Below are 20,094 nucleotides of genomic sequence, written 5' to 3'. Positions count from 1 at the left end.
ATTAATTACTGTGGATAAGGCTGTCAGAGCCCCCTTAATGGGGGCGACGGGCTCCCTCGACTCCGGCTGGACTGCTGACAGAGGGAGAAACACAGCAGTTGTGAAGACAGGTAGCTGGCCGCGCTGCTTCATTACTGTGTCGGCTGTTCTTATCGGCGATTTCCTTCATAGCTGCTGCGTGGAGTTCTCCTGTCAAAGGCATGCTTAAACGGTAACCTTCATTTCACACGATTTCAGCTCTTGGCAGACAACTGCTTGACACAACGGCTTCATGCCGTGCTGGTAGCGCCACATCTAATCCGGGGATATGTATCAAACACCCCCCACCCCCACCCCCTCAACCACACGAGCTGGCCCCTGCTATGTGTATCGAATTCAAACGTTGTTTATTCTTCTGATAGGCGACTCGGCCAACAACCGGGTTGGAATCCGTCCCGTGTCGCCGCAGGTGCGGCGGCCGAAGACCTCCGTAACAACAACGATGTCGGCCAAGCAGACGGAGGCAGCAACAGCCTGGTGTTGAGACTCTCTCAGACTGAAATTACCACCTCGTGGTTGTGTTTAACAGTGAAGTTGACCTGTGACCTTTTGGATATTATATGTCATCACTTTTTTTTTTCCCCCATCACCTTATCCTGTTAGACATTTGTGTGAAATATTGCCATAATTAGCGCAATAATTCTCGAGTTACGGCCAAAAGCGTGTTTTGAGAGGTCACAGTGACCCTTTTGCCATCAAATTCTAATCTAATCATCCTTAACTCCGAGTGAACAGTTGTGCCACATTGGAAGAAATCCCCCCTCGGGGGTGTTCCTGAGTTTTTGGGTTCGCGAGAACGGGACGGGCGGACGGACAGACTGACAGAGAGGCAGATGGACGGACAACTCGAGAACATAATGCCTGCGGCCACGGCTGTCTCCGGCGTGGAGGCATGAAAACAAAAAAACCCTAGAAAAATTATCCACATCCATTAAGTTATTTGCAACTGTGCCACCAAACCAGAGTGTCCATACTGGCCAATTCTGCATAATCCATGATCACGTTTTTTTTTAAATTCTGTCTTTCTACAATATCTACACATGGCAACAACGATATGGTAAAAGTGAGGGAAAGTTCAAAGTCAAAGCAAATAAAATATGATTAAGGTATGGTTAGTGTTGGGCAATTTAAACACTTTATTTAGGAAAGATCAAAGTTACAGTTAATGAAGCAAAACGTTGCGGCAAGTGCCGCGTATGAACACATTCAGTTGGAAAGGACAAATTGATGCAGCGCCAACGTCCTACAAACTGAGGTCCGGGGCCGAAATGGAGATACGGGAGTTGGACGCTGAGCACACGAAGAGAACTGGCAGACACAAAGAGACCGTATAAACCTGCGCCTGGACAGAAAAAGAAAACAAAAAGGAGGGCGGGGGAACATGGGTTACATGATGCTGAAGGGATAACATTACGGGAGATGATTTCTTAGTTTACTTTATCATGTTTCTTTGTATTATATATCTTACACATTGAAAAACACAGATTAAGTTATGTCCTATTTCAGCTTCTCTATGCATCTGAGGAATGACCTGCCTTTAGTATATGGGTACATTGATACCTCTGCTGGAAGAATGCTGCATCAGGACAAAGGGAACTAGACAAGAAAAAAAAATAAATAAATAAAAAGACAGCTAAGAAGAAAACTCAACTCGTGACTAATGACACACAGTATGTTTAGATTCTTATTATCACTCAGTACCATCAGGGAGCCGTCTGATCGGCCCCAGATTCATCCTGCAGCAGGACAACGACCCCAAACACACAGCCTGAGTCATCAAGAACCGTCTTCAGAGACAAGAGGAACAATGGGTCCTGCCACACAAGGTCTGGCCCACACAGAACCCCGATTCTCAGCATCACGGAGTCAGTCTGGGATCACACGCAGAGACAGGAGACGCCGAGGCAGAATAAATCCACAGAAGAACGGCGGCAACTTCTTCAAGATGCTTGGAACAACCTACCTGCCAAGGGCCTTGAAAAGCTAAGCAGGTTTACCGAGGAGAACTGGTGCTGGTTTGAAGGCAAAGGGTGGTATACAGAAAAATACTGATTTTTTTCTTCTTTTTTTTTCTGTTTACTGCACTTTCTATGAAGTTAACTGATAAATAAAAACTATTCGTGGCATTATTTTGATGACATCCTCCCTTTACTTTTAGTGCCTGAAACTTTTGGACGGTATTGCGTATAATAAAACCAACATGATATATGGAAGCTATGTGTCACTGTTTATGACTACAGCAAATACTGACTGCAGCTACAAAATAGCAGTAAAATTAAATGGTTTAGTGGAGCACAAATCAACCTATCCCACTGAGGAGACCTGTACCTGGGCGTGTACGCATCCATTTATCCATTTAGTTAATCTATCTGCTCCCTAGCGGCTGCTAAGAGATATGGTACTGCCTAGACCCATAACCAGGACCTAGCACTTGCATTCTCCAAAAATCCCAAATTTCCTGTATATTAGTTTAGTGTTATGCACAAGAAAGATTGTATCATTTAGACTTTTTTTTTCTGTTACAATGTCTTGAAAAACAAACGTTTGTGACCTCACATTATATCACTGCGCATGTGACTGCGGTATAACTGTGTGTGTGTTTGTGAGCATTTACTGTGGGTTTTCTGTTTTGTTTTTTTTCGACTGGGAGCGATCCACGCCAAGACTCTTGGAAACCTTTTAAACAAAAGTGACTAAAACTCGCACAAATCCAGAAATTGATTGGCCCGGATCCCCCCGGTGGAGGTGGAGTGGGCCCGGAGAACAAGCTTCATTCTGGTGACGGCAGTCATCCAGCACAGTAGACTCAACCGAGACCTTCGCGGGGCAAATCGATGGTTTCATTATCAACTTAATTACTTGATACCGTGATTTACTCTACGCAGCTGTCACCGTTGTCCCTTGCTGTTTTAATGACAGCCTTAGAGATACCGGACATGTTTCAAAGAGGGATAAAATTACTTTAAACAATATCCCCTTCAAACTAAACTGAATCTATAAAACTGCCTCAAAAACCTCCCCTGATACAACAGGATAGTCTTTAACTGATTCCTATCGTATCAAGAAAATACTAAGAAAAGGTGCTGTAGCGTCTTATACAGCAGCAGATCAATCATGTGGGTCACGGTGCTTTTTGAGTGGCTCAAGGTTTTGCCTACATGTGATGCCCATTAAGCAAATCCAAACGGCAACTCTTTCAGTACATACACCATCAGCCGATTTGCATCTCAAAACATCTCAAAAATGCCGGGCGCAGTTCTCCGCCGGTGGGGAGCTCCGCAATCTAGATAAGAGGCTGGCGCTGACCTTCCCCGCCCCAGACTGTCAGGGTGACAGATCGTTACCGTCCCTAATGAATGAAGAAAAGGGCCCACCAGCGTCTAAAGCTGCAGGAGGTTTATTAGCAGCATCACTGCCACACACAGAGCCAGAAAGATGATGAAGTAATATGGTGTTTGGTTTGAAAAATGCCAGTACGTTTGCTGGTTTTTGTTCTTTTTTTTTTTAGTTCATGTACAGAAAAGAGTTTTTATGCATACATAATACATGAAATGTCAGCTTCTGCCTCACAGATTGTCCCTTTTCACTGGCACTTGGCAGCACGGGAGGGAAAAAGTTGCCGTGTTCATCTTCCAACTTGAGGGGACTTTTGCACCCCCACACCCCGTGATGGAGCCAGTAAGCACATCTGAATATTAATTGAACAGTTGCCTTGAACAGCAGGCGTTTGTCAGCAACGTGGATCCGATTCATCACTTTAACCTGCTCCGCTCTGCTCAGGGACGGATGACGATACCACCGCACAGCAGCTGGCTCCAGCCTCGCAGCTCACGTTAGAGCGGTTCAAAAGGATGTGAGCACGAGAGAGGAAAAACACAGCATGCATGGGCTTTTATTTGGACTTTTAATTGATGTTTTCATCCATTTTTTTTTTTTTTCCACTTTATCCCTCATTGAAATAACACATCAGTGACTCAGTAGGTTCCATGGAAGAATCTATTTTGGCTATGAAGCATTTTACATGACTAGCAGGAGCATTAGTGGCTTGTTTTGACACATGTGGGCATCCAAAAATCAAATGGAAATTTGAGAGGTTCTTTCATTACCGCACCCTTAAATTACATTGACAGATAAGAATAATTCACTGAAAATTGCTCACATGGCTGCAGTCAATAAATACCCTGTTGATGGATACGGAAAAAAAATGGCTGTTTGCTAAGCTCGGCCTCCCTGAGTTAGCTGTTGCCACATTTCCACTCTAGCACGGCACAGGGGCCGATTCACTGCTCAAAAGCCTCAGTAATTTTCATTATAGACACTGCTGGACAAAAGCAGGTATCCCGTTTCCAGCCGAGGACTGTTGATCCTGCTGTTTGAAATGACTAACGTTTGCAGCATACGTCAGAACAGACCAACACGGTGTTTAATCCATTCCTTAAGCTTCTGCTCGTGTCTTTTTGGTTTTTTTTGGATGGCTGGAAAAAGACACCGCCAGCCTTCCTAGCTGTTTAAATGCTGAGTACCGCGCTTACTGCCGCCCCATGCAACACTGCTTCAACATCTGGAGAAATCCAAGGCTCGACAGACCTGCCGTGCCAAGTTACGGTTGCTAAGCTCCGATTGGCCAATTGTGGACGGCGTTGTTTAGCAGTATCTGCAAATGACTAAAGTCTATGTTTTCTCAGCGATTCTTTTACAGTGTTTTCCTGTAGGTACATTACACACTGCAATTGTACACGGATAGTAAACACTTTCCCTGTTGGCCTGTAAGAATCTCAGCTTCACCAGCATTTACATACATATCCCACTCTACTGTCAACAGACTGTAAAACGATTAGACCAGGGTACTCAGTAATGCTAACAACCATTAAGGTTGACTGATGGCACTGTGAAGTTGGCTGTACCCTGCACGTGCCTGGATGGTTCATGTTTATCCATCAGGGAGACTCAGCCAAACTGAGTTTTCACAGCAGCCCCGTGCTCCGCAGAGACTTTCCACAAGACTGTGTAACATGGCTGCGGGGATCTTGCTCCTTTTCGGCCATGAGAGCGCTAGCGAGGTCGGGCAGTGAGGCCTGGCTCGCAGCTGGGGTCCCAGTCCCCAAATGTGTGTTGGACGGAGTTGAGGTCAGGGCTCTGCACAGGCCGCACAGGTTCTCGCACACCAAACTGGGCTTTGTGCATCGGTGCATAGCCACGTTGAATCAGGAACGCACCTTCCCCCGCCTGTTGCCCCAGCGTGGACAGGGTGTCCGCATACTTTTGGCCCTACGTTGACTTTGTAGTGCTGCATTTTTTTTTCTCTCTCTCTCTCCTATGTAACTTTTTGTGTAACCTCCTTGAGGGGAGCTGCTATGGAGTGAATTCATTGTCAGACAACATCTCTGTGTGCAGCCATTACGCATTCTGCCCACTCATGCCTCTCTCAAGCTTCGCACCAGAATACATCTGCGGCATTGCTGTCTGGCATTATCATTTATCAGCAGAGTGGATTCACTTAAAAAAAAACAAAAAAACAACACTCATTTCCTAGCATATAGGCATACAGTCCTATGATCTCACACGGAAGACCCTACCCTACATTGGTGAATACATAAACGTGCCAGCAAAGCTTCCTTCCTGTCACCCGCTTTGTAATTTCTGCTGCTTTGAGATGAGCTGCATTCAGACGTGCCACTGGAAAAGGCTGTCTTTCATTACCAGTCAAGGCCCGTGGATGCTGGATATCTTCTGTGAACGCCCATTTGGGAAGATTAACTACAGGAATATGCTTTGGTGTCTGATAAGGGGGGGGGGGCATATCACATCGCCCAAGGTGGCTTCGGGGGCAACAGCATGGCCATCAATCAGATGGGTGTAATCTGACTCGAAATCACTGTCAGCATGCAAATTAGTGTCACATGTCACACACTGCCTGTTTGAACACGCCAGGAAAATTGAAAAATATCTGGTAAACAACACTGTAAATCTGGATCTACTGTATGCGTGTGTGATGTGTGTGTGTGTGTGTGTGTGTGTGTGTGTGTGTGAGATATGTGGATTTCCGCAGAGATTTTGCATCAAACTGGAACCTGAGCGGAAAAAGTGACAGTAAAGAAAACACATCAGGACACAAATGGAACAAGGTTCCTCAACACCGGCATCGTCATGGTCAGTCAACATACAATGGTGCAAAAGAACGACACCCTTTGTGCAAACCTTTCCATCTAAAAGGCCCAATGGATGAAAGTTAAAGCAACAATTTCCCGTTTACTCCAATGTAAAACTCTTCGCCTCGCATTGTGAAACTCAGACCTTTTGATTTGGGTTGCCGCTGGCAGCTGGAAAACAGAATCATGTCCTCGATCTCTTTGGCTTGCAGGTTGCGTTGCCACAAATGTCTGTGTGTGGGGTCAGTATCTGAGGGCAGGATGACGGGGGACATCCCAGGCCTTTCATTTTTCAATCCTGCGGCGTGCATCCAGACTCACGACTCAGCAACAAATAACCTGCCCTAAAACCGAAATGAGTCCTTTTCACACCTCAGTTTTTGTACATGTCAAACATGATAGTTAGTGAGATTTCGAGGTGCAGGTATTTGGATAATCCTCACTTCTACTTTTGGAACGAGCCAGGCTAACTGTTTCCCTCGTTTACAGCTTTTATGCTAAGCTAAGCTAAGCTAGTGTTGTCTTTAGCAAGGCATGAACCAGCTTTCGCCTTCTGCATCGCGTCCAGTGTGTACGAATGCATTGCAAACTCCCCCGCCAGCGAAGAAAACCATTATATAATGAGAAAATTACAGACCACGAATACACTGAATGACTACTGCTGGGAGAAAAAAAAAAAGTAGCAAAGATGAAGTTTGGCATAATGAAAATCTTAAGGAGTAGCCTATAACTTGAAACTCTGGTGCCACAGCACACTCATGATGACCTATATCAACTTTATCGTTAAGAGAGAGATGGTTTATCCCTGAGGCGACAGATTTCTGTGGAACATCGGGCAAGAGACTGCACTGCAGGTCTTCATCTATACACCAAACCAGGTTACCCTAAAGGACACGGATGAGTAGGCTGTTTTTCAGCATTGCACCTGCATACCTGTCCCACTTTCCGGTGTTGTCTACAGCTTGCTGCTCATTTTAGATTGTACCGTCTCTGGAGGAACAAAACCCATTAAGTAAAACTAATATAAACAGGCAGCAAGGTGAGCTTCAGCACTAGTGAAATATCGGAAAGTATTATGCTTTTGTTAAACTCTAGTGACGGCTCAGGAGTTGAAAAGATGGTCGATGGCTTTACTGATCCGTTCATTTCTCTGATTCTCTGCCATTTTGCCACAAAACAACTCATTATTATTGGCTGCCAGTGCGCGGCATTGTCCTTGTGCTCTTTATCCATCTGTATTAATGTGCGACTGTGTCCATAGATGTTTTGGCTACACAGAATGGATCTGTGTGTGCACGACTCCCAAGGATGATTTACAAAGCATCGATTTGGAAGCTCGCAGACTGTAGCACAATAAAACTGTTGTTTATGTTCAGGCAGAGTGTGTTCATTGCCAAGGGGAACAGCGTCTTGTTTTAGGGCAATGTAGAGCAACATGGTAGTCAACACGACAAATCATCGCTTTATAACTGCCAGGGACGCGGGGACAGATGTGGCTTGTGCGATCGGTTATGCACTAGCTTTTTGCAATAAGTCAATAAAATCGCCTCCACCAGTTATATGAAAATGGGCTGTGGCAGGGCCATGCTATACATTTCAATAAGGGCTGCAGATTGGAAATGCAGTGAGACAAGGACAGAGTTTCGGAAAACAATATGTAAAGTCACGGCCAAGCCAAGAGCGTGCCAAGCAATCAGGCCAAATAGGGCTAAATGACTGCCTTAGTTCAAATGATTATATGCAGGTCATATACAGGGGTTTAAATCCACTTTTAAAGATGGTACTTAAAATCTCTGCACTATTAAAGTGGCAATTTAAACATATAGTGACACAAGTTTATCTTATAAAAAAGGTAAGAAAAACAGACATCACAACCTCTTGAAATGTTTGGAATTAAAAAGTAAATAGCTTAGAGCCGAAAGTAAGAAGCATTTCATTATTAAAGAACAGAAAAGAACAAAATCTGGACAAAAACAAAAGGCTGCTGCTTTGTATTAAACTGGTAAAATTTAAACTCCCTGATTGTGCAACACCCCTTGAAATTGTGTGTGTGTGTGTGTGGAGGGGGGTGCAAATGTGCTGGAGTTTAACTGATCACATTCAAAGCCTGTACAAGGCCAACACGCTCTCACCTGAAATTTAGTGAGGTGATTGCAATTAATAGGATTTCACTCCAAGGGGTTTCTTTGTTGCTCCGTGTACGTCAGCGTGCAGAGACACCAGGAGCTAACATAAGGCCTTCCAGAGCTTACTGCTCAAAGGCTTAGCTTAGGAGAGGGGTATAAAAAAGGATTTCGAAGACCTAGATATTCCCTGGAACACACTTATGTGGGACTATAATAAAGAAGGGGAGGAATTATGGCATCACCAAAAATTCCTCATTATAACAAGTCCATGGGGGAAAGTATTTTTCTCCCAGCTTCGCAAAGAGCCATTGTGGTTCCTTAAAAAGGTCACTCAGAGTTCTCAGAAACGAACCATAACTTCAAAACATACTGCAGAAATAGCTGCACTGGAAATAAATCAAATCTACCTCAGCTACAACAAAAAACATCTGCCAGACCGGAAGGTTAAAAGGGAGATTCCACACACTGAATTCACACGGGTTGTTTACGTTGCCGCTGTAAGGTACAAATCGTCACATCAACACAAGTCATCCGGGGCAAACTTTTCGCCACTCAATTAGACATGAGTGGAGTTTCCAATCCAATTGCGGAGCAAATTTTAAACAGAAGAACTAAATTTGAGAAAAAAAAGAAAATGCGTTTCCATCCACCGCCGTTACACAAATATTAGAAGCTGGTTTGTCTAGATAAAAAGCTGCTGGCGCCAGGTCTCCAGTTGTGTGCCATTAAACCACTGCAGAAGGAGAGGGTGCAACGAGATGACGCAGCTGAAAAGAGCACCACTCAAATCTCAACCAGTCATGACAAGAGTGGAGAAATACCAGCTCAAAATTCGAGACCCTGTGGCGAGGTCGGCTTCTCAGACAGGAGGAAGGTAGGGAAAAGGTCTATGGTTAGCAACAGGTTCATCGTCAGCGCAAAGCCGTTCGTTTCAAATTAGGAAGCAAAGTCACCAAGAAGACAAAATTTTGGGAGGAATTGCGCTGTTCGCTTTAAAACGTTCCAGTTTAGGAAGATATGTGTCTCCAAGTATGGCAACTGCTTCTAATGCACAAAGAGCAAATCAACCAACGGTGAATGGCTGAGAAAAAAAAAAAAAAAAAAATGCAGATCAGTATCCATGAATAACACATGAATTGCTCATTCTCATTGACAGCCTATGGACGGACATGTGGACACCGCGGACGTGCTGAAACAGGGGGGAGGGACTGCGGCTAATTGTCTTAGAAGTCTGTTGCACTGCATTACCGTCACTTCTAACAAGTCGTTACGTATCACATTCTTCAAGCCCTTTGTCGTATTAATACAAATGAAGAGCCCGGTCACTGCGGTAACTGCTGTATTACTTATCGTGATCAATAATTCTGTTAGTGCAGTTCAATTTTTACAAGCGAGCACATGTATTTTTTAAAAGAGCCCATAAATATTGATATCGCGGCGGGGCTCTGTTTATGCTTCATCTTTCTACATTTGCTAAAACAATACTGGTGAAAAACACCTGCAACACGGAGAACCTATGAAGGCTTTACGGCTATTTGTATACATCTCTCTGGATATCTGACCAAGGCCACTCAACACACGAGTTTGCCCTGGGCACTCTTGCGTGGGTTTTGGATATATAAGGATAAACTGCGAGACTGCAGAAGCAGAGGGTGGCCCCTCCTTCGTCCGAGTTTCCAGTGAGAGTACGTACAACACGAGGGGGATCTCTGTTCTTTATGTTCATACTTCTACTGTCGTGCAAAAAGGAAAAGCACTATGGGGTCAGAATGGATAAAACTATGGTTTGTTTGGAGTAAGCGGGGTCCTGCTGTCTTTTGTGATGAGGTGGAAAGTCCCACGGTGTCTCCATTAGACAGCAGAGGGATGCAAGGCTGTCACTTTATGAAGCACGCTGCATGCAAGGGACAGCTGTGATCATTTGTTGCGGCTACAGTCCGTGAAATCTTTCTAAAAAGTCTTCCGTTTAATAAAAGGAAGTCATTCGCAGCCTTAAAACTACACTCTTCATTATTTGCAAACCGATCGTTCGATTTAAGTCCCACCATCAAGAAATCGTTACTTTAACGGTTTTACCTTTTCCGGCGCCTCGTTATGCACCAACTCACTTTGCTGAGTGAGGCGTGGAGCCCTCGCACCGAGGATCATGAACTCTTTCATCCAGCAGAGGGCAAACTTAAACCTGACCCGCAGTCCTCAGCTCCTGCACGTCAGCACGCTGCAATGTTTTACTGAAACTCCTCTTTGTTACGAGAGACTCATTTGCATTGTATTACCATAAAAGGTCCAATCCATTTTGACGGGCTCTGACAGCATCAGACACTTTGGATGCTGCGAGCTCAGGCTGATTTGATGGGTACTGATGCCTCTGGGGACACATAGTGGATATGCTTGTGATTTTAGATACGGCTCAAGTGTCTATCTCCCCACCAGCGGCGGCTGTTTACTGTTGTGGCGCCATTTGTCTCGTCGGGCCTTGTTGACTGCTTGTGATACACCACCAGATGGGCTGTCATGACCCGAGCATTTTGCCGAGCCAACCACTCACTCAAGAAGGGCCAGGGAGGTCTCGGTGACTCATGCAATTACACTCCCCGCGGTGTCAATCATCCCCGGGAAAAGAGCTGCTGCCGAGTTGTCGCGGCCCGAGTAATACCAACACCGCGTTTGACTTTGAATGTTGGTGCACGTCAGCATCGTGTTGTTTTTGCATACTTTTCCCCGGCTAACATGCTGTAATAACGCTCCTGTTTCCTCAAGGACTTCCTCTGTAGTATGAGCTGAGGCCTGGGGAACGGCACTTGATGATTAAGTCCACACACCAGTTGGTTATTACAAACAGAAATGCCACTACAGCGGAATTAGCAATTTGCAACACATTTAAGAAAAACCACCTCATTTACTGATGTTAAAAGGTATGAAAATCTATTCTGTGTGTGTGTGTGTGTGTGTGTGTGTGTTGCATTATTCATTTCACAGGGGTAGAGCTCTCAGATGTGCCTCCAAATGTAATTTCATTGTGTACACTTTAAATGGGCTCCCATAGAAATTCGGAGAGAGGCACAAGGTGCATTTGTCTTTTTTCCCCAGACACAGAGTCAAGACAGTCTTGATCACATCACTGCCAGACAGAAGCTTTTATGCGATGGAGGTCAGCATGAAAGAGCAACTCTCATGCCGCAAAGGCTGTACTGTATAGCATGAAAAGGTTCCGCCTGACCAACGCCGCGGCCCTGTCCTCCAGAGTCCCCGGGGTTGGGAGGAAGAATACCGGTGCTAATGAGCGGCAGAGGGCGTCCGGTGCAGAAATTCAAAGTGCAAAGATGATTAAGATGGGCATTCGCCTGCCATTTTACCAGTGGTACAAAAAAAATAAAATAAAAAAATCAATGATCATTTCCATAGACTCCAGTGAGGGAGCTGGAGCGATAACCGTGCATTACAATGGGCCCGCAGTGTAATGAGAGCCGGGATCAATACTTGGCACATTCGCGGCGGTGTTCTGCCCCGCTGTTGGCCAACAAAGCCGTGTTAATTAAGAAGTCTACCCTCAAACCAAATACCTTTCGGCTTCGCTCCCGTGTTTTCCCCCGAAATATCCGTTCAGCACCTTGGCTCTCTGAATAACTGGGCGCCACGGTTATATTCTGGTGTAAGCTCAGTAACTGCAGAAACGAAGGACTTTTAGTTTAAAAAAAACACACGCACACTCACAAAAATCCATGTAGTAAAGAGACGGACAAGTAAGCGTCAGGGAATTTCCAATTATTTGACAGGACAAAAGTCAAATTGACAAATTTAGTGAAGGGATCAATTGATATTGGGGCAACAGCAGTTAATACATATTCATTGCAGGGGAGCATCATTTTATTTTTTATTTTTTTTCTGTGTTTCACCTGACTCACACAAACTGAACTTTCATATTCTCATTATGAAACTGTAATCAGAAGAAGTGGGGGATTTTCTGGGTTTCGCAGATGCAGAGATTAGCAGAGTTGCAAACGGTTCTGAAAGCGTGGGGAGCTAATTGGGATTTAGCGTGCGCACACGGAACTGCAGGGCTGTCAAGGGCCAAGATAATCAAACTACCCTGCTGTGACCGAGAGAAGACAAAAAGGAAGGAGCAGCATGGCTCACAAAGTCAAAAAAATAAATAAATAAAAAGTTAAGCTCTGAATTTATCTCAGAGCAGTGGGAACGTTTATTAAATGTTTCAGAGCTAAAGCTCCAATCTGAGCAGGACAAATAGTGTAACTACTGCATATTATCATGGAGAGACTGTTAATGCTTGATCAAGGTCAACCAGCGAGGAGACGGTAAAGGATTGCGGCAGTGGAAAAACAGTAAAATAAATCATGCAGTCAAAACCGCTCCCGGCAAAAGAAAATATCTCCTGTAACCATGCACAGTGTATTTATCGGACTGTTATTTTTGTCCATGCCAATCAGACTAGAGGTTGAACCAAAAAATGAAGAATAAATTATTGTTTTTAAATTATATTGCACCGAGTTAAAGCAATACTCCCTTAAAGCGCCATGTACCGCAGTGCCACACTGCCCTCTAGTGGCCCTTTCATGCTAAGACACTGCATTAACATAATTTTCCCCTTGCTCTGTCAGATCTTCCAGAACAGTCAGTGAAGACACAGGACGAAATAGTGAGAGTATGAGGTGCTTGTTTGCACTTTACAAAACGTCCAACATTGACAGAGTTTTTAATCCTGCGAGAACCGTCACTACTAGAGCTGAGCTGGACATCCTTGTGTTGTCACTTGCTTTTGTTCTTGCGGGCGGGCTGCACTGAATGTGTCCAGGAACTACTGTAAATGCTCAGTATGAACTATCAGATAATCTGAAGCGATGCAGCGTGAACTGTCTCTCTTAATACAAGAGTTAAGTCACCTGCCGGGTGCATCACAGAGACCCGAGAGGAGAGTTCCACCCTGTATGCTCACGGTGCACGTTGTCTCGCTTTTAAAAATCAACTCAAAACCCAAAAAACTGTTCATTTCACAGTGATATAAAATAAGCAAATATTCACATTTGCGAAGCTAAAACTAGAGAATTTTTGACATTTCCCTTAAAATAAAAACGACTTAAATGCAACAATTTTTTGTCCAATTGTTGCAGCGCTGCATCGTCAATTTGTCAAGTTACTCCATCATTAAGTTCTCCCTTTTTTTTTTTAATGTTTGCCGCTGCTCCTTCACACTGCCTCCTCGCCACTATCGCAAATAACTTCCTACATTCCCGCGATTGGCCGTTGGGCAACCCCCCAGGAGAGGGAGGTTCCTTTTTTTTTTGTGCCGAGGCCGTGCAGGCGGACGGAGCGCTAATGTGAAAAGTGAGCACAACGGGAACAGGGTGACAGCTGAGATTGCTAAAAAAAAAAAAAAAAAAGCCACAAGGAGGAGCAGCTCCAGTGGCAACTAGACGCCGCTTCTGTTCACGAATGATGTAAAGAGGCTTCCGTCGGTGGAGAAGCTAGCCTGTCTGCCTCTCCTCCGACTCTCCCCGAGCCTTGGAAAAAAAAAAATAGATAAAAAAGCCGTCTATCTCTCATAAGCAGGATAAGACGATCTGTTGGAACGTCCTATAAAACTGTACTGGGAATGCCTCACTGTGATATCCCACCAAACTGCCTCCATTTAAGGACACAGATACACCAAAAATCAACAACTTGGGTGCAGGAATGCTGGTGACATGGCCAACAGCTTCATTAATGTCTCATTTTACAGGTTACAAGCTCACACTTTTTCCCCCCTTTTTTTTTTTTTTAAAACAAGACACACAAGCTGCAGACGGAATTCTCAGGCAGCCGGCAATAATTGCAAAACACAGCAGCGCACTTGCTCTCCTCTCATTTTAGGTGTTTTATAAACCCGTCAAAGCCTGTCACGAGCTGATGACCACGACCGTGCGAGGCTTATCCTGTCGGGAGGCCCGCGCAACACATGCAGACCTAATCAGGGGTTCATTAATCCACCATTACACGTCTCTGTGGCTGCCTGTCAACATGACTGGAAGTGTAAACTCCATGGAGAGAAAAAGGACTCAAAGAGAAATTCTCCACCGCCCAGAAGCTCTAAGACTGACGCAAATACAAACCCCGAACAGCTCGAAATCGCGGACCGTCCCGCCTGAGGGCTAAAAGTGGCCGACGGGCAGATAATGAAACGGAGACTGCTGTCTGGAGACAAAAGTGTCTGGAGAGGTGTTTAGTCTGGATCTATTTTCTCTCTCAAAGCCGATTCGAAAGCGGAGGTGAAACCACCCAGAACCGGAGCAAGCGGTGAGCCAAAGCACGGTGCAGATATTAAAAGTATGAACAGCAATATCACTCCGCTGAGCAACCGAACACGGGGAAAGCCGCTGACCTGTGACCAGGGACAGTAATGTAAAGATGCACGTCAACGGCAACAGTATATATGAAACATGCGTCTCTGGCAGCCAGGGGGTTCCGATGTGGTTCCCGGCCTTTGTCGTCTGATGTGCTCCCGCAGCCCTGTCAATTAAACTCCCTTCATCAACACCACCTGCCAGGCTCCGAACGGGTTCGTCTCAACTGACTTTAAACTGCCTGCTGTTTGACACAACCGAGTAAATAAAAGTAGAGATCGCAATTTTAATTGTTTTTTTTCATACATCTGAAAGGTCAGTGTTTATGTCAACTTTTTGAACTATTTATTTATTACTTTTAGCTGAGCCTCTTTCTTTTTTTTAGCCATTTAGATTATCCTTTACTTACTGCTACAACTTACTGTTATACTTCTTGCTCACTAGCTCAGTAGTGTGTGTGTGTATGTATATATATATATATATATATATATATATATATATATATATATATATATGGCAGTCACTTTATTATGGGATTAAAATCTTAATGGTTTAATAATGGTATAATGTTTCTTTTCCATCTTTTGAAATTTTTCTTACATACTAATGTGTAATAATATGCATCTAGAAACATTTTTGGGAGCATTTGGCAGCGCCTCTCTGCATGCTTTTAAATCATGGCCCCAACTGCTTTATTATGAAGCCGCCGAGTTTTCCCGGGTCGAACTGTTGTGCCCTGCCTCGGCACGCTGGGAAAGAAGAAGAAAAACCCTGTCAGTGTCAATTAAACTGAGAGTGTTAACCAACACAGCGCAACAGTGTGTGTTATTTCCTGTCTACACCCATCAGCGCTCTTTCTACCAGATCGTTCTGTGCACCTCTATGAGTGAAGCTCCTCTCCCATCAATTCACATCAACTCCAAATATTTGTAGCAGGAGAGAAAAAAAGAGAAAAAAAAATCAATATTTGTAAACACTGGGAAATCTGCTGTGGATATTCCAAGTGTCGAAGCTGCTGGTGATAAATAAGCTTTCATACTTCATCTCCGCTGATCGTGCATGTTGACAGAACCAGATGTGTTGGGAATACACACGCGCCAGAGCCCGTTTTCCCCCCCTATCGGTTTCATCCTGCGGTCCCCTTCCCTTCCACATTCTCCAGCTCTTCTCCACCAGCCTTCCCTTTCATCCTCTCTCTTTCTCCACCTCCACTCTCCCACCGAACACCCCCCCCCAACACCCCCACCCCCCACTCGTCTCCCTGTTGGCTACAGTACATCCACAAAGCAGCAGCAGCAGCAGCAGCAGCAGCAGCCGTGTTATGTGGGTCACAGGCTTGGCAAAACAGTGGCGGCGTTACAGTGTCATCATCTCGGATGAGGCTGCACCGGATGACTCTCAAGTGACTGATGAGGAGTTTGAGCAGGAAATGATACAAAGACGTGAAAAGCTGCACGTGAGCACCAATCCACCTGTATCCCGCATCGTTTTTCATGCTCTCTCTTACCAAATTGAACATTTTTTCTTTTTTTTTTTGGCAGTGTTGACTGCAGAAATTGGCTTTTCGTGCTCAAAAGCTTAGAACTGCGCTTGTAAACTGGGCACTAACACCAACCAACAATAATCAAAGTGATTAATCGGGCTAATAAATCGTATCCGGCACAGAATTTGCAACATCTCCAAAGCGCACAGACGCGCAATAATAACCCAACGTGCCTACAAAGCTCTGCCTGAGCTTGCGAACACCCAGTACCGATGCCACGCTGCCTCGACAGCTGCACCGGCCGCGCGTTCAGTCCAGGATCTCAACTTCTCTGGAGGAAGACTTCCTTACCTTTCCTCCCTTGGAGCATCTGCGATACGCATTCGTGGCTCCTGCGGTTTGGTTCATGGTGGAAACCTCTGGGGGAGGGGGGACAAAAAAAAACAAAAAACAAAACAAACAAAAACAGCAATGAAATAAAAGCAATGGACAGGCTCAAAGTTGGGAGTTCAGATTTCGAGCAGGCGAGCACGCAGGTCTGGCAAGCGTTCGGTTTACCTGGTGCGTGGGATCACTCGCGCCGTCGCTCCTGGTTATCGGCTTGCAGGAGGGGAGAGAAAAAAAAAAAAGCTCGTTTGAGATCAGAGGTGCATTTACTGGCTTAAATATTTTCCCCAGATGTGGTCCTGCGCGTTTAACGAGTCCTCCTGTCTTTTTGGTTCCCGACAAAGTGCTGCCGATGGTCACCGAGTCGAGCGTAAATCCGCCGAGAAGTTTCCCACCAAATCAGCCGGTGGAACCGGCTGTGTGAAATCCACTCGGCCGTATTTTTGCGACTTCAGCTCATCTCTGAAACATGCACCTGCGAGGGGGATTCTGAACACGCCCGCACCGACTGCCCGAGCCAGCCATATGTTTGTTTGCCTGTGTGTGCGCGGCGCGTGGCGTGTTTGTGTGTGTGTGTGTGTGTGTGCGGAGCCATTGCGCAAGCGCACACCAGCCGACAGCCCGAGAACGCGTGGTTGAAGACGGAGCCCGTCAACGTCTCTCGCCCACTCCGGAGCGGCAACGGCGGCAGGGGGGCGGCGAGGTGCGCCGTCGTCGCGCTTCGTCGCCCGGCTGTGCAGATCTGTTTGTGAGAGACAACAAAGCGGTGATCACCGCCGTCTCCCCGCGTCGTGTGCTTCCCCCGGTGATTTTCCACGGCTCGATCGCCCCGACGCTTCTCAAAGCGGCCCAGTGCCGACCCTGGGTGACCCCTATCCGATTCAAATACGATGAGTGACACCGGCGGTTACCAGTGACAAATTATTCGTGACAATTACAATCAGTGTCTCAGCGTGAGGAAGTGGTGTTATTTAGTTTCAATTACAGCATAATAAATCAATGTTATCGATGGAGGGTGCTGAGCTTTGACGAAGCTCACTCGTGGGCTTCAACGAGTCGCTCGACTTACTGAAATACATCTGGTATAGACAGATGGGTGTCAAATTAAACCAGAAACAGCATTAAGCGTCGAAGGAAAGTGATGGGTCGCCACAATGGAGAGATTTGTCCAAACGATCTCCCCTAGTTTGGGGGGTTGATGACGGTGGCTGGTGGTGGAGATCTGTTGGGTTGAGAGCTGGGAAGCTGTGGAGGCCATAACGTGTCACTCGCATTCTTTCTTTATTAGCGGACCCGGTCGGTAACCCCCTCGCACCCAGTATGGAAGCATTTATCCCGTCGTCATCCACGATGTGTTTGTGCGACACGTTCATTAACGATGGCGAGTCATATGCTGCTATACACTCCTCCGCGCAACTCGGAATACGTGACCCGCAGAGCATGTGGGCAAACCCTTCTGAGCGAGCGATACCTCGCATGCATCTATGCAACGGGCCTGAGACTGTGCTCGCCGGAAGAACGAAAGCGCCGGTTGTTTGGTGAGGCTTGATCTTGTAATACCCCTGCAAACAGTCGCGGGGATGGAGGCGGGTTCGTTAAACGGGCCTCTCTCTCTCGGAGCTTAAGCCAGTCGTTTTAGCTGCCTGAAGCTTAACAGTGCTACTGCTGGGATGTCCTGTCTTCACCCTGACAATGGGGGGGCGCCTGATTATCAGAGCGTCCGTACGGGTCTACACGGATGTAACGACAAACAGTCTTATTTGTAATTTCTCCAAGGCCTGGATTAACAAATGGGCAAAGCAGGCAACTCCCCAGGAAAAGCCCAAGGTTTACTTAATTGAATTACTTGGTAATTTGTTTGGTAATGTGTACAAAATGAACTGGCTTGCAGCAATCCTGTAGCCCCGTCTTGACGAGGGGGGCCTGTGCTAAAATGTACTTCCAACGCCTTTATTATTATTTTTTGGTTTGGATTGTGCTCCCCTAACTGTTAACTGTTGCTCAGTTTAATAAAATGAGGAGGCGCCAGATTTTTCGTCTCACTGCTCTTTTTCGATCATGAAATGTGTATTATGGTGTAAAACACTGTAGTTTTAGAATTTCTTTAGTGGAATTTTGTGTTGGAAGTGTACACCGACAAAATAAAATAATGAATGAGTCACTACTTCATCAAATCACCCCACACTAAATGTCATACAGTACAAAAATCTGGGGTTGGGTTGTACTCCGGTAAAGGAGATCTTCCGTGAAGCTGTCATCTATGGCGTGCTTTGTGCACTGCACTCGATGGAAACCTGGAGGCCGAAGCTAATTTTGTCCCCTGCCAATATGCAGTACAATGCGAAACCTTCGGGCACTAAAAGAAAAGTGAGCGCGCTTTCAGAAATAATGCCACGAATAGTTTTTATGTATCAGTTAACTTCATAAAAAGTGCTGTAAACAGAAAAAGAACTAAATTACATCAATATTTGCACCAGTTCAGCTCGGTACACCTGCTTACAGTTTTTCAAGGTACCTGGCAGGTAGGTTCTTCCAAGCATCTTGGAGAACTTGCCCCCGTTCTTCTGTGGATTTATTCTGTCTCGGCGTCTCCTGTCTCCGCATGTGATACCAGACTGACTCCGTGATGCTGCGATCAGGGTTCTGTGGGGGCCAGACCTTGTGTGGCAGGACCCATTGTTCCTCTTGTCTCTGAAGACAGTTCTTTATGACTCAGGCTGTGTGTTTGGGGTCGTTGTCCTGCTGCAGGATCAATCTGGGGCCGATCAGACGCCTCCCTGATGGTCTTGCGCGATGGATAAGAATCTACGTACATACATAACTGATCCCGCAGCGTTAACATCCATCCATGTTTTGTCATTATCGTTATCAAACACAACCAAAATGCACTTGGGTTTCGTCAATATCACATATGTGGTGTCTGAGGTTACAGGTGTGTTAAAAATTATATGACACCGGAGAGGTGGATGTATTTCATGAGACATAAGCAGGTCAGCTTTCACTATCTTGCCTTGCAGGGATATCCGACCTCTATTCTTCTGGTTACGGAATGTCTCTCCCCGCTTTGAATCGGCCTGTTGACAGAATCCATCAGCGGACCGTCAGTCAGCGTGGAAGCCTGGTTGTCAGTACGTGGACATCGCTGGCCCACGCTGACAGGGAAGGACATCCGAGGCTCAGGTTCGCCCCTACGCTTGAGCCACGCTATCACCTCCAGGGTGAACTCTGACCTGTAGATCGTCTCAGAGGGAGGTCCGGGCTTCACATCAGTTCGTTTCACCAACAGCTTATTCCCACAGGGGCTGAGGCAGAGAGACACAAACTGAAACATTAACTAAGTGATGTGTAAATTAAAAGATTCGTGTCGAAGCTCAACCTGAAGCCACGTTGAGGAGCTGCACTTTCGTTGTGTTTAAGTGTTTATTTATGCTCAGTTTTGCACAACTGCTGACTTACAGTACTTTGCTTGCTTGGTATCCCTATTCAGTACCGTGAATGGGACCCTCCATTAAAGCCTTATCGATTGCAGAGTTTAAAATGTTTTCCTGTGCAGATTTTATTGTGAAATCAGC

The 20,094-nt window shown here is 45.7% G+C and overlaps 1 protein-coding gene across 1 annotated transcript in view; it reads right to left on the bottom strand.

The window, feature by feature from the left end:
* Positions 1-17,076, bottom strand: part of LOC120789608 (dipeptidyl aminopeptidase-like protein 6) — a 186,594-nt gene extending 169,518 nt beyond the window's left edge. The window contains exons 1-2 of the mRNA XM_040126395.1: positions 16,694-17,076; positions 16,487-16,554 (exon numbers count right to left, since the gene is read on the bottom strand). Of these exons, the coding sequence (XP_039982329.1) occupies positions 16,487-16,543 (57 nt within the window). The 5' untranslated portion in view covers positions 16,544-16,554; positions 16,694-17,076. The remainder of the gene's footprint in view (positions 1-16,486; positions 16,555-16,693) is intronic.
* Positions 17,077-20,094: the final 3,018 nt, after the last annotated feature.

The sequence above is a fragment of the Xiphias gladius genome, chromosome 5 (assembly GCF_016859285.1).
Source record: "Xiphias gladius isolate SHS-SW01 ecotype Sanya breed wild chromosome 5, ASM1685928v1, whole genome shotgun sequence".
NCBI lineage: Eukaryota > Metazoa > Chordata > Actinopteri > Istiophoriformes > Xiphiidae > Xiphias > Xiphias gladius.
Note: the sequence above shows the minus strand (reverse complement) of the source record. Positions and strands in the feature narration are given on the sequence as shown.